Raw genomic sequence first — 14,587 nt, 5'->3', positions numbered from 1 at the left:
GTCCTCACATGAATCGATTCATTAGCCGTCATACAACCCTGAGCGACTGATCTTTCTCTTCCAACGCCTACAAGTAAAGCTCCAAAACAGAATTTCCTTTTCACCTAACTTCGGGTGATTGTGCAGTAGCTAGCCTGGGGGGACTATAATGTTTGCTATTGTCATTCTCAAGGTTCCATTTTCTGCAGCTTACAGCAAAACCGTCACTTAGAAAATGAAACCGTTATTGCAAAATGGTCTTTTGGTTAGGTTCTGCTTTTTATCAAACATATAAGAAATATTATCTAGTTCAATAGGGCCGTTCTGGTACCCACAATGCAGTGCATGAGACACGATAAGAGAAAAGGACCTCACAAAACTTTAAAACAATCATCTTCTTTTTATGAATTTTTCACATTTCATATACAGTATATGGACAAATCCAAGGTGAGGATTGATGATTGAGAAGGTATTTTCTTTCTTTTTGGAGCTAGATTCAACCCTTAGTACATACTTATCACCATACAGCTAAACTACCAAGTCAAATAAAATAACCCGTGTACTCATCACCACACAGCTAAACTACCAAGTTTAATAAACTAACCCCTGTACTCATCACCACACAGCTAAACTACCAAGTCTAATAAACTAACCCCTGTACTCATCACCACACAGCTAAACTACCAAGTCTAATAAACTAACCCCTGTACTCATCACCACACAGCTAAACTACCAAGTTAAATAAACTAACCCCTGTACTCATCACCACACAGCTAAACTACCAAGTCTAATAAACTAACCCCGTACTCATCACCACACAGCTAAACTACCAAGTCTAATAAACTAACCCCTGTACTCATCACCACACAGCTAAACTACCAAGTCTAATAAACTAACCCCTGTACTCATCACCACACAGCTAAACTACCAAGTCTAATAAACTAACCCCTGTACTCATCACCACACAGCTAAACTACCAAGTCTAATAAACTAACCCCTGTACTCATCACCACACAGCTAAACTACCAAGTCTAATAAATTAACCCCTGCAAGTCTTTGTTACGTACTCAATGTCACCTATATCCGTGTTTTTCAAGAACATTTATAAGTCAGCAGCCTAGTTTACTGAAGGAAAAAAAAACCTAGACAGAGATTTTTTTTTTTTCCATTCAGATTAACAGAACAACACTGTAACCAGACAGGGAATGATTTAAATCCACTCAGATGAATAGACAGCCAGGCAGTTATTTTTAGTAGTTGTATAACTGTGCCTATCCATACAGAGAGAATCCTGGAGAATAAAGCAAGAATGTTCATTTAGAAGTCTTGGTCCCGTCCCTCCCTGTGATCCGATAGATCACAAATAACAATGCAAGGAATGACAGACAGTGCAGACACACCTCACAAGTGCCATAAACGCAGTGCATTTACAGGGTTAATACTGTATATCAAGTTAAAACAAGGTCATCTCAGTTGTCTAACTTAGTCACCAAATGATCAAAGCTCAGGATGCATACACACAGTATAGAATGTAGGCTACACAAACAAAGTATACCATATTGCTAAATTATTATTTTAAAACATTAAATAAATTTGAGCCATGGCTTTATGTTTTTTTGCAGCAATAAAGCAGAAAATAAATTATCACAACTCCCTCTCGTAATGGTTTTAGACCAATAAAACATCAAATCTATTGCACTCAAAATCTAGGCAACAGTCAAAATAGTTTAATGGGAGTCTGAGTAATACATGAACAGAATTTAAAAGTAATCATGGCCCAGTCTCTTTCATCAACTGAATGCCAAACACATATAAACTGGCTGTTCTTTATTAAGTTAAAGACGCATTTGGTCGTTTTCTGTCGGTTATTTGAATGATGCTGATGTTGTATTTCTGTAAAAACAACTTGTGCTCATTCACAGATAAAATGCAGGGAAGTAAAGAAAGTGTGTTTGTGCTGTTTATACATGCATGTTTAATTATTTGCTTATTCTTCAGACAGGTGAGATGACTGTGAGCAAGACGTTGTCAATAATTTCCAGCTTATTTAAAATCTGCAAAATATACATGCTGCAAAATGTGAATTACTACATTGAGATGATGCAGAATGTGTATACTTGTATATATGCAAACATTCATTGCTGTAAATATATTCATCCTGGAACACTGGCCAAATTAATATCCCAATATATGATTTAAGGTGGATTACGGTATTTATTACAGTATTTTGGGCATTTTCAAGAAATTTAAACCCTATTAATATTATACAGTCAACACCACCTAATCGGGATACTGATAATCAGCATTTCTGCTTAAATGGGAGACGGTTCTTCCCAATGCTATTTATGTCGTTTCATTGGGATACAGTATTTTCAAACGATGAACACAGATCGCTTTCAGAGGAAGTAGCACAGTGCAGTGAGTGTGTGATTACATGTGATTTGTGTAAATTGTGTAAATCACGTTGAACTCTTGAAGGCTCTGGAGTCTCTGTCGTTTCTCAGGCTGCTGTTGCAAAGAAAGTTGGCGTGTCAACATCGCAGGTGCCTCGCCTTGTGACAAGATGTGATTTCATTATTTTTCATTTCATGTAGAAATAAAAAAACAGCGATTACTTTTGTTTAGGAATAAAAATAAAAATAAATCACTGTATTTAACATTTAATCATAATGTAATTTCATTCTTTTCATTTAGAAACAAAAAAAAGTGTGACTAAGGTCGTCTCAAATGCCTCTCGTTTAATTGGGATAGCTGCTTATTCGGGATATTTTTCCTTCTCCCGAGACGTCCCGATAAAGCGGCGCAGACTGTACCTCTAACCCTAGATGAATCTATTATGAACAGCTACTGTATTTGTGTCGCAATATATTTATTTCTAGTGGTGTTTTTGTTTTGTTATATATAACCCTTTGTGAATAATGCTTGATCTCCCACACTGTTGTCTGAAGCCCTCTCATTAACACAGTGGTGGCACAGACTGGCAGACGCAGTGGGAGCTCCCTGACTCCCAGCAATGGCAGCGTGCCTGAACCCTACCCCGGGGAGCACACTCTTCAAGAAGAAGACAGCAATTCAGTTTCCACGCCTGTTTATCTTGAGCTCTGCAAGACACTGCCAGCCCCAGGTGACAATAAGTGCCAAAAGTGACTGTGATCTTGCATTGTGGACTCTTGCCCGCTAGGAACTGGGCTGACAGTAACAGCTCTGTGCAAGCCTCACAGGTCTGTCGGCGACGCTGTAATGGTGCTGGCCAGGTGCAGGTAAATAGACATTCCTATAAGATACCATTGAAGGGTTCTGCAACATTTTTGATGATAAATAAATAAATAAATACTTTATTCACCAGTGTCATGTTTATCTACAACCACGTTATATCAAATCAGCTTAAAGTATATCACTCTACTCCATACACAAATAAATGTGGTAGACATAAGTACATGAATGCCTGTGGCAATAGTCTTACATTGACTTTACATTTTAAAATACTTGAGTGATACCTGCACAATAAAAACATGAATTAAAGAAAGGACTGGAAGTTTATTGAAGAGAAGCCCTTCCATAACACAACTAGTCCATACAGAGACAAAGGGTCCCAGCTATAATTAAGAAAATGCTTCCTCACACATCTGTGGCTCTTTGAAGAGGTTACTGTCTGCGAGGACACCCAACAGGAAGAACGTATTACCTTTCTTATCTGCTCTAGACACGAGGTAGCTGCCTGCTCTCACGCTGAACACAGTCAATCTCATCCTGCATCAGGAAGCAAGCTGGATTCCTGTGCAAGGGTTTAATGTACAGACATCGACACAAATCTGCTCCTTTCAGAAGGTCTCCAAACAAAATCTTACAATAGATTACAGTGGAGAAACTCACAAAAGGTAAATGACGTTGTCCTTGTAATTATAACAGGCCATTTTATGGTCTGTTTTCAAACATGCATTAAAGGAAATCCCCAAACTCATTTTTATATTAATTCCTGTCAGATCCCAGAGAATAAATACTGTTTACCTTTGAAACCTTTTTCTATCTATCTATCTATCTATCTATCTATCTATCTATCTATCTATCTATCTATCTATCGAAATATAAATATATAGTTAAATCACTCTTTTAGACTCCACAATACATAGTCACTGCAGTTACAGGGTACAGTTTACCAGTATCTTTTTATAACAACATCTCTTGAACACACAAAATGGCTGGCTCCCAATAACAGCCTCATTGAACAGCAGAGCTGTATTTGCCCTGTTACAGCTCCTGGATATAAATACTACTTGTATACATGCTCCAATATAAGCAAATACAATATAAATCTAACATGCTGTTGGAGTGAAAGAATTGTACTTGTTGTTTAACTTAGATTGCAGACTGATCTATTCCATTCCTTTTTTTTGGGCCGAAGCACTGCTGCATCCATAATGACCACACAACAGGGTGAAGTGGCATGTGGTGATAATGAATCTGCCATAAGCCAGATGACAAGGGCACGGTGCTAAAATCAGACAACCATGGAAGGCTGGATGGACTTGTGCCAGTTTTGCATGTCTAAGGTCAAGGGCACAGCAGACACTGGCTCGCATTACCCTTTCTATTGAGGCTTACCCATTTGCAAAGCCCAGCATCCTGTTGGCGAAGACTGTTCATCAGTTGCCAGCAGTCATTAGTATCGAACGTGTAAACTGCGACTGTGTGGCTCAAAAACAAAATTGCTAAATTTGTTTGTTACTGGGGCATTGTGGAAAGACTTTGTGTTTATGACAAACAACCACATTTCTACAACGGCAAGTAAAAAAAATCTGATAAAACAAAGTTTAAAATGAGACATTTACATAAAACACATTTTGTCTGGTGAATAAAACGTATCCATAATCTAGGGATTGTCACAACGATCTTAAACCCGTCAAAGGGTATGTGACAAAGTCTGTTGGGTACGTCTTAAAAAAGATCTACTTTCCAACAGAAACACCAAACAGAAAAGGATATGCTGTATTAACAAGTTTTCAGCTAGCTAGAGATGGGAAAATACAAATGATTCCCCTCATGAGTCAAAAACCCATGTACCTGCTCTTGGCAGTCACATAAGGAATACATTGTTTAGTTCTTTAGTACCAGACATTATGTTCTGAAATGAAAATATATGAGCTAAAAATGTGTGTGTTCTTTCAAAACTGCACACAGGCCCTAAATAGAGACTGGAAGAGCAGTACCAGGGAGAGGTTCAGTCTGGAATTATTGTCATATAGGTTACAAACACTTGAAGTCTTCCTGCTATGTCTTATACCTAGTTGTGCTTCATGAACTAACATTTTAGGACCTACCTCTAACATCAGGCGAAAATCGTGCAGAGTGTCGAGAAACGAAGAGTTTCAGTTCGTCATCTAAGTTGCATTCAATGAGGTTTGTGTCCCATGAGCGGATTCCTGTAAAAAAAAAAGTAAAACAATATTTAGACACAGATCCTGATTTTATATTGTTTCTGTTTCTTCAGTTGCCTTTTTGCAGGGATTAAATATGATCTTAATCAGGTTCAATATGTTAATCGATGTGATTAATCTAATAGTTAAAAATACAAAAAGTGTAGAATGACTCATTTACAACCAGCGGCACTTGAACCATACATCTTCAAACTCTCTTGTAGCTCTGAAAGCACAGTGGGAATTAAGAAACAAGATTGCTTTTTTGTTATAGTGAGAGCATTAGAGATGAAACACCTACTGCCTAAAGATTTATATTGTAATTTCAACATGGATTCATAAGGTGCCTTTAAAAATATAGAAATCTATGTAGCAGGCTATTTAAAAAAATCCATATATTTGCTTACATTTGTTTGTCATAGTCCAGATCCCAGTATTTGAGTTTTTGTTTGACACTGTGTATTTACGAATGTGGAATCAAAAGAAAGCGTAACATCACATGTATTAATGACAGATGTAGCCATCACCTTGAAATGGAGCTTCCATAAATGCCACCACACCCATTACAAAAACTCTTTATTCATGATAAACGGGTCAATTTTTCCAGCTGTAGATATGAAATAACGTTCTAATCCCACTAAAGTATGGTATTATTGAAAGTTCCAGTTAAAGTCCTGCATTTCTCTCCAATGATTTATAAATTAATATACCTTAACACTTATTTGCATTTATACAGCAAACAACGGGGAAGCCATTTTCGTATGCCAAATGTAAAGTTTGCCCTTTTCATTACATCACATTTCACATGCAACCCTGAAAGACTATAATGGCATCCCTACAACAAGGCATGGCATTAAGCATATGAATGTAAATGACTGGTTCAATACTGCTTTGCTTGGTAATTCATGAAATGTACTGTTTTGTGTTTTCAAATCCTCAAGGGCTCACAGGATGAAAAATACTTTCTTAAAAAAAAGAAAGTGAGCCATTCACAATGGAAGACAAGATCACAGACTGCAAATCATGAACACCACAGTACACCTAATTTAAGACAAAACAGAACGGATTCAACAAAGCAGATGTAGCTGCATGTCATTTTCGGTTTTCTTTGTACCAGCTTCTATCTCTTCTCAGAGGAAGCAATATTCTCTTTAAAATATTTATGGCTGGGGATACCAAAGCAGCTGAGCTGATTGGCTCACATTTTTTCCAAGCTCTTGCACAAACCACGTCTCGCCCACTTATCTGCAAGATGCCACAGCATTATTGAAGGGGAGATGCATTTTCTAGGAAATTTCCGCTTATCTCAAGTAAGTGGTAATAGGCCAGTTGCCATAACAATGTCTTTCACTGGTTTAATTTCAGTGGGCTGCCATCAGGATAAAGGCTAATAAATGTGCAGACAATGCCTAATGTATTTCTGTAGTAATAATATTGGGGACTGTCTCCATATTTATAAAAAAATAAGCAAACCTGACATTTCACTTACTTTCCAATGTTACTCTAAATAGACTCACACACTAAATGTTGGTTTGGTTATAATGGCACTGAAGAAACCCTAGCAGAACCATTAACTAACCACAGCATCACCAGCTATGGCAACACAATGCATTGTAAAAAAACACAGTGGGTCTACAGCGGCACTGCAATCTAATACCACTGTGAATTGGTTTGGTTCATAACACTGGGACACCATTGATATTTCAGAATATCAAAATGGTACCAATGTGCTGACCAACAACGGCTCATTTCATCGTAGCAGCCCTTGTGCCTTGTGCATTGCCACTTAGTGAAAATAAACAAACATTGCAGTCACTTGTTGTGCTGGCAAAGGATTCACTTTAGCGAGGTCCTGCTATAAATATTATCCAAATACTCAAGCCTTGCTAAAACTAACCTGCTCGATACAATTTAGTCACACTTATGCTAATTATCCCACCATCTTATTACGTTCTAGTTAGATCCCACTTAAAATATGGAGTCACCCTGCTACAACAAAGTACATACAGGGGTAGATGAACCTCTCGGTGCAGTGCAAATAATTGCGGATGCAAAATTCAAATTGCATTGCGGTCAGGCAATTATTTTGTACTGCACCCTATGTAAGCTTGAGAGCATGAAAATTACTCAACACGCACAAATAATGATCCACAATTATGATAACGAGGGTCTCAATGAGTGCACTGGTCTATTTAGTGCTGCACTTGCAGAGTTAGGAGTACAGAAAGTAGTAGTGTCTGTATGACATTTGTGGAGCACGAAAATACAAACCAAAAAAAAAGTCAAACAAAGGTCAGCAAAGTCTAAATCTTGACTTCCGGTGTTGCAAATCTATTTATAATGAGATGAAAATTCCGATCTCTCCAGTATAATGAGCAGTAAATTATGCTGTTCGTAAACTTGCAGTGATATTACGATTGTTGTTCATGAAAAAGAACTGTTTAGTACATCGCATGCAAAAATTCTGCGAAGGACGGAGGCTACGAATTTGCAGTATTTACAAACACGTAAGTAATATTAGCACCTAGAGCCCAGTACATTTAGTACAGAGTGTAGGACGAGAGGGCACAGAGGGAAGCTGAGTCACTGTAACCAAATCTAAATGTAAGAAGCACAGTGGAATGACATGCCTGTAAACAAGCGGTGATGAGCTAACAGTGCTTTACTGAGGCCTTCACTGCAGTGCATTGAGTGTATGAGGAGATATGTCTTCCAAGAGCATAATAACCAAGGCTGAGTTGTTAATGCTTGAGAGGGAGACGTTTGTCTTCAAGTACACTTGATGCTTCCTCTAGATTTAGTTATTATGTGACAAGTGTTTTGGTCTGTTGTTATTTCGAATAAGCCATTCTGCTCAGCGACGGACTGCTGTTGCTATGCTGCTACTGGGTCCTTTTGTGACGTTTATTTATCCAAACAGTACTATATCGTTTTATTGTTGGATAACAGGATTTGGAATCCCAATGAATATACAATATTACATAATCAGAGAGCGAAACATAAGTTTATTAGCACAATAATGTTTAAAGGCAGTGTCTTCTGCAGGGGCATGCTGTACATCACCTGCCACGGCTGCACATACAAAATTAGAACTGTCAGTATAATTAAAAAGTTAATCCCCATGACCTACATCCCCGTACGATCATGTAAAATGTGAGTGTGACTTATAGACAGAAGGACAGATGCATCAATACTATATCCGCAGATGATACTCTCAATAGAGTCTTATCTCAGATGGATAATTAGTGACAAACGATGGACAGAAAAACGCCATATACCATCCAATAACTTGTGCTAAAGAATGTGCTTAGCAAGTTTTATCACTATTGGACAAGTGCTATATACAGGTAGTGGACAAAACAATGGAAACACCTGGGTAAATGAGGGACACCAAGTATATTGAAAGCAAGGGCTTCCACACAGGTGTGGCTCATGCGATAATTAAGCAAATAACATCCCAGCATGCTTAGGGTCATGGCCTGGTTGCCTATAATTATGGCTAGCATGGCTGCAAGAGGAGACCTCAGTGACTTTGAAAGAGGGGTGATTGTTGGGGCGCGTTTGGCAAGAGCTTCAGTGACCAAGACAGCTCAATTTGCTGATGTTTCATGAGCAACGGTGTCTAAGGTGATGCCAGCATGGAACTCCGAGGGAAAGACATCATCAGCAAAGGGCAACAGTGCGCGGAAGGGCATACTCCAGGATTGTGATATCCATGCATTAGTTCGAAGTGCAAGGCAAAACAGGCGAGCAACTGCAGATCAATTGACTGCAAATTTCAACCTGGGGTGCGAGCAACCAATTTCATCAAAAACGGTCTGCTGAGATCTCCACAGAGCGGGATACCATAGTGGCCCAACACCCGATTAAGTGACTTTACATTGAGGTTTCCATTTTTTTGTCCACTGCCTGTATGTTAAAGTCCAAAGTGTGAGATATGAACCCACTGCCACTTCCACTGTGGTCCTGTCGCCAGGGATACGTATCAACAGCGGGGGGCAATATGAAATACATCTTCCAATAGACTGTATTGGCAGATTGAGTTTCCAAAGCAATACGTGCTCATCTGAATCTTTTTCCTGAGGGCTTTTAGAATGTAAACAGATTATTTATCTATTCCCTGATCATACATTAATTTTTTTTTTAATCACTTTGGTTATATATATATATAAAGAGCCAACTTCCCAACGTTTTGGTGTGTTTAACATACCTTTGTGAAGGGAAAGTGTGTTTGAAAACAAACAGCGGTGGTATTTAGAGACATATACATACCTGCCAAGTCTTCCGATTTCGGCAGGAGACTCCCAATATAGAGGCTTGATCTCCCGTCTCCTGTGAGACTCAAGAAACTCCCAATGATGTAGATTGCCAATTGTAATGCATTATTAGCTTAATTTAAGTTTGTAAAACAAGCGCCCCCCACGCCACCGCCTGCTCACTCTACAGGGGATACAGTAAAAAAAGATGTCTATACTGTAATTCAGCACCACCCTCCACCCCCACCCCCACCGCCCCCCCAAAAATTCCCAAATTAGAATTTTCAAAGGTTGGTAGGTATGCATCTATATACACAGTCATTTCTGTATGTGTCCTATAATTTGGTATAACAGAACTAAAAGTAGTGTATAAGTCCTAGGCTGCCTGTAAAATAAATGGCAGCAATGACTGGTAATTGTCAGGTTTATTCCAAGCCTGACCACAGCAGATTGAAATCGTATGTGGTTTTCTGCTTGCCATGGTATTCTCCATTTTATAGCCTAGGTTTATGGCATTTGAAAAAAAAAATCCCACACACATATATGTATAGAATAAACAAGGCATACATTTACAGTTAACAGTATTTATTTTATGTTTGGGAAGAGTCTTGGTGGAATGAGCTTGTTTTTCCTGCATCACACTGCAAAATCATGCTTGGTGACGTAGCAATTATATTTACAAGACCCTCGTGCCTTTCACCTCGAGCCCCCAAGTGGACATTAGCCCACATCACGTTTGAGCTGAGAGTGTTCAGGTAAGGACTGAAGCGCATTTACACAGTTCTGTGTGCATGACTCTTATGATGATGGCTGGCAATGTGGCTGACTGTAGCCATTGTAACTCTTTCATAGTAAAGATGCTAAACACAGGTCAACCATCACCATAATACTGTAAAACAAAATAAATCAAAAGGCAATACACTTTATTAGTATATTCAGATTATTGACAAGTTAAATTATAAACATGTTGTATAAATCATTGTGGCGCTACTGTATTGTTTCTGTGAAAACAAACAAAAGAAAAACAATTACCCGTCGTCAGGTTTGTTCCTTTTCTAATAATGGAATGTTAACCTGTCAGATTCTCTTGTTTAAATGCGTCGGCAGTGGCTTACTTTTCAACTACATCTCCCAGCACCCCCACTGTATAGACATTCTCTGAAACGCCCTTTGCTGGAAACGGTCTGCTGTGGCTTTCCGTAGGGACCGCACTGCGGACCGAACCACGCCCACATGCCGGTAGCGGAGAACAGAAGAAAACCAAAATGCAGAGAATGATGAGAATGAATGAATGAAAGACGGCGACAGTCAAAGCAGAGGTCGCGAAATACACCCGAAGCTGTGAAGGGTTTTGGCAGCAATAAGTTAACAAACACTGAGATACCGATAGGCAGGTCCCTTTATTTTGGCTATGATTCGTTAACGTTAAAGGCATAAGCAATGCCAGTTACAGCGAGATGCAATAAAACACAATAGCAATAATAATAATAATAATAATAATAATAATAATAATAATAATAATAATAATAATAATAATAATAATAATAATGCGAAAGTATATCAATATTTGTATATCAATGATGTTCAGATTGCAAATGTATCACATTTTACACATTATTATTATTATTATTATTATTATTATTATTATTATTATTATTATTATTGTTGTTGTTATTATTATTATTATTATTTAATCGCTTTAGCATTTTGTATTAAAAATACAATTGAAACTAGCAATGCAGTGTCTAAAATTGTAGGACCACTAAGCTAATTAAATTTATGTGAAAAAAAATGGTTAAAAGCCAACAATGAAATTGGATTTAGCTTTTTGGGTGTGGCAGAGCAGGAAAAAAATCAGCATAATTGTTGCCATTGGAAGTAAAATGCTGAATCATTATAAGTAGCATCATGTTTGATACGAATTGCCATACATAGATAGTAATATAATAACATATATTATTATACTTAATTATAAGAAAAACTAATAGTGCACATGTGTAAATGTATCATTTTCTTACATATAATGGCTAGTACTACTCCAGCTTTGTAACGGGTAAGGGTGTTGCAATGTATGTGCTCTGCACGTACCATCTGTTTGATTTGCAGCACAAGCAGGTTTGCAGTTATCAAAAAGGGAGGGGCTGTGCCGCACTTTCAATAATAATAATAATAATAATAATAATAATAATAATAATAATAATAATAATAACAGTAAGAAAAGGTAAGTCATATATACTGACTGCAAGTAGATAAACGATTTAAAATAACGGCAGGTGAATATTTTATTGTCATGACCTGCACCAAAAAGGGTTGTCCAAGGTTATTTTTCTGAGAAAACTCCGCATTTTGTAAAAGAATACCAAACCAAAAACTCCCTATATGATACATTATAAGCTGACAATATGAAGTAGTTACCTATATATATATATATATATATATATATATATATATATATATATATATATATATATATATATATATATATATATATATATATATATATATGTTTTTTTATTATTATTATTATCATTGTTATTATTTACAGTGTATTTTTTCCACTCTCTCTCTCTCTGTGAAATACAATATTGCATAGAGTCCTTTCTTACCTCGCTGTATATCTGCAATGGCACACCTCAGGTGATCGTCGGTAACAATCTCTCCGATAACCACCAGCAAATAGAATTTATTGTCGAGAAACCGGTGTGAAAGGTTTGAAGATGAAGGAGACGGCACTGCATTGCTACTACAAGTAGGCTCAGAGTCTGCTGCTGCTTCCACTAACGTCGCCATCCTCGCAGCCCCCAATCTCTAACTGTGAGAATGAAGCGCTACCGCCAGACACGGAGTAAGCACTGAAGGAGTGGTTCGCGCTTTTATACCCCAGACACTGTGTCATGGCCAGGACCCGGGGAGGAGAGAATGAATTAGGAATCACGGTCTGTTTTTTTTTTTCGTTTTTTTTTTCTTCACAGTTGATGTCATCTGCAGCGAATCAAACGTTCCCGGAAGCAAAAAAAGATGAGAGGGAGAGAGAGAGAGAGAGAGAGAGAGAGAGAGAGAGAGAGATGGCTACATTATAAAACTAAATAAAAGAAAATAAAGAGGATTCTTTCAAATGAATTCCAATTGGTTTGATACAACGGAGGTAGACTTCTTTAGACATCATAATGTCCTATTTGTTTGTATACTGTACGGTACTGAATCAAAACCAGATATTGTAATGTGTAGACCGGAACACCATAACAGTCTAAACAACATTTCTGCATTAGGGTTCTAAAAGTTTAAAACCAAAATATAGTGGATTATCACATGCACATTGTAATAAATACTACTATTAATAATAATAACAATACCATCACCACCAACACCAACAACAACACCAACAGCAACAACAACACCAACAACAATAATAATAATAATAATAATAATAATAATAATAATAATAATAATAATAATAATAATAATAATAATAATAATAATAATAATAATTTGCAACAAAACAAAGTAGCAGTTGCCCCGAACTCAAACTGGTTAATAGACTAGCAAGCACTGGTAAAATCAGGTCAGTTTTATACGGTACAGAACTAATTTATTTTAACGTTTTGTTTTGTTTCTGGACTTTGCGATACCTGCACGATGGGTGTCTTCAGTAATAGTCGTATCTACAACGTATCAAAACAAGTGAATAATAATCAACCATTTTGTTACAGACTTTCTAACAAGTCTGGCATAAACAATTTTGGATGTTCCTTAATTAAACCCTTGTAAAACAAAAAGGACACAAACATGCTCAACATTAAAAAGAACAGCCTTACTACAGTAACAGGTGCATCAGATCAATTCCAGATTTTTTAAATTCTTTGATGGAAATGTCATGTCTACTTTTAATGTTTTCAAGCAAATTGGCTTCATCACTGCCATTCTCATATCCACTTTGACATCTACACATTATTTCCCTTGTCCAGTGCCACATTTTTCATCAACTCCAGTTCTAGGAGAATTCAGGCCAATTGGAGTACACTCGAGTCGACTCGAGTTGGCTGTCCATGTAAATGAGATATTAGAATACAATAATTAAGGGTCCTATATCCAATGCATCTTACTTTCCAAGTATGAAACACCAAATTATGGAACCACTGATGTCTCTGTTTAGTCCTACTGGTTTCTTTATGAAGCTGTGGATAAAAGTGATGTTGCTATTAATGTTGCTATGGAGCTGGGCTTAGTTGAGCAGCAGGTAGCGCATGTTTGTCAACAGCTGAACATCGATAATGAATTCCCTTATATGTTTTGAGGCTTTTACACACATTTTCCATATTTTATATTTTTCATTTTGTACATTATCCTTTAATTGGTCATTTTGGCATTGAAAAGTAACTATCATGCTGTAGTCAGCTGCATAGTCTGATGATATGATAGCAATAACACTGTCCATTGTCCTCACAATTCAGAGGGACACAAACGGTGTAGGCATGCAGATACTAGAACATACAGTGGCTCTCAGAAGTATTCACCCCCCTTGGACTTTTCCACATTTTATTGTGTTACAACATGGAATCAAAATGGATTTAATTAGGAGTTTTTGCCACTGATCAACACAAAAAAGTCCATAATGTCAAAGTGAAAAATAAAATCTACAAATTGTTCTAAATTAATTACAAATACAAAATGGAAAAAAAATGATTGCATAAGCATTCACCCCCTTGAGTCAATATTTGCTAGAGGCACCTTTGGCAGCAATTACAGCCATGGGTCTATTTGGATAAGTCTCTACCAGCTTTGCACATCTGGACACTGCAATTTTTGCCCATTCTTCTTTGCAAAATTGCTCAAGCTCCTTCAAGTTGGATGGAGACCTTTGGTGAACAGCAATTTTCAACTCTTTCCACATATTCTCAATTGGATTGAGGTCCGGGCTTTGACTGGGCCACTCCAGGA

At 37.4% G+C, this 14,587-nt stretch overlaps 1 protein-coding gene across 1 annotated transcript in view; it reads right to left on the bottom strand.

Moving 5' to 3' along the window:
* The window catches only part of LOC117403591 (microtubule-associated protein 1B-like), a 55,217-nt gene extending 42,688 nt beyond the window's left edge, over positions 1-12,529 (bottom strand). The window contains exons 1-2 of the mRNA XM_058989828.1: positions 12,256-12,529; positions 5,298-5,399 (exon numbers count right to left, since the gene is read on the bottom strand). Of these exons, the coding sequence (XP_058845811.1) occupies positions 5,298-5,399; positions 12,256-12,439 (286 nt within the window). The 5' untranslated portion in view covers positions 12,440-12,529. The remainder of the gene's footprint in view (positions 1-5,297; positions 5,400-12,255) is intronic.
* Between the last annotated feature and the right edge of the window lie 2,058 nt (positions 12,530-14,587).

This window comes from Acipenser ruthenus, chromosome 1 (assembly GCF_902713425.1).
Source record: "Acipenser ruthenus chromosome 1, fAciRut3.2 maternal haplotype, whole genome shotgun sequence".
Lineage (NCBI taxonomy): Eukaryota > Metazoa > Chordata > Actinopteri > Acipenseriformes > Acipenseridae > Acipenser > Acipenser ruthenus.
Note: the sequence above shows the minus strand (reverse complement) of the source record. Positions and strands in the feature narration are given on the sequence as shown.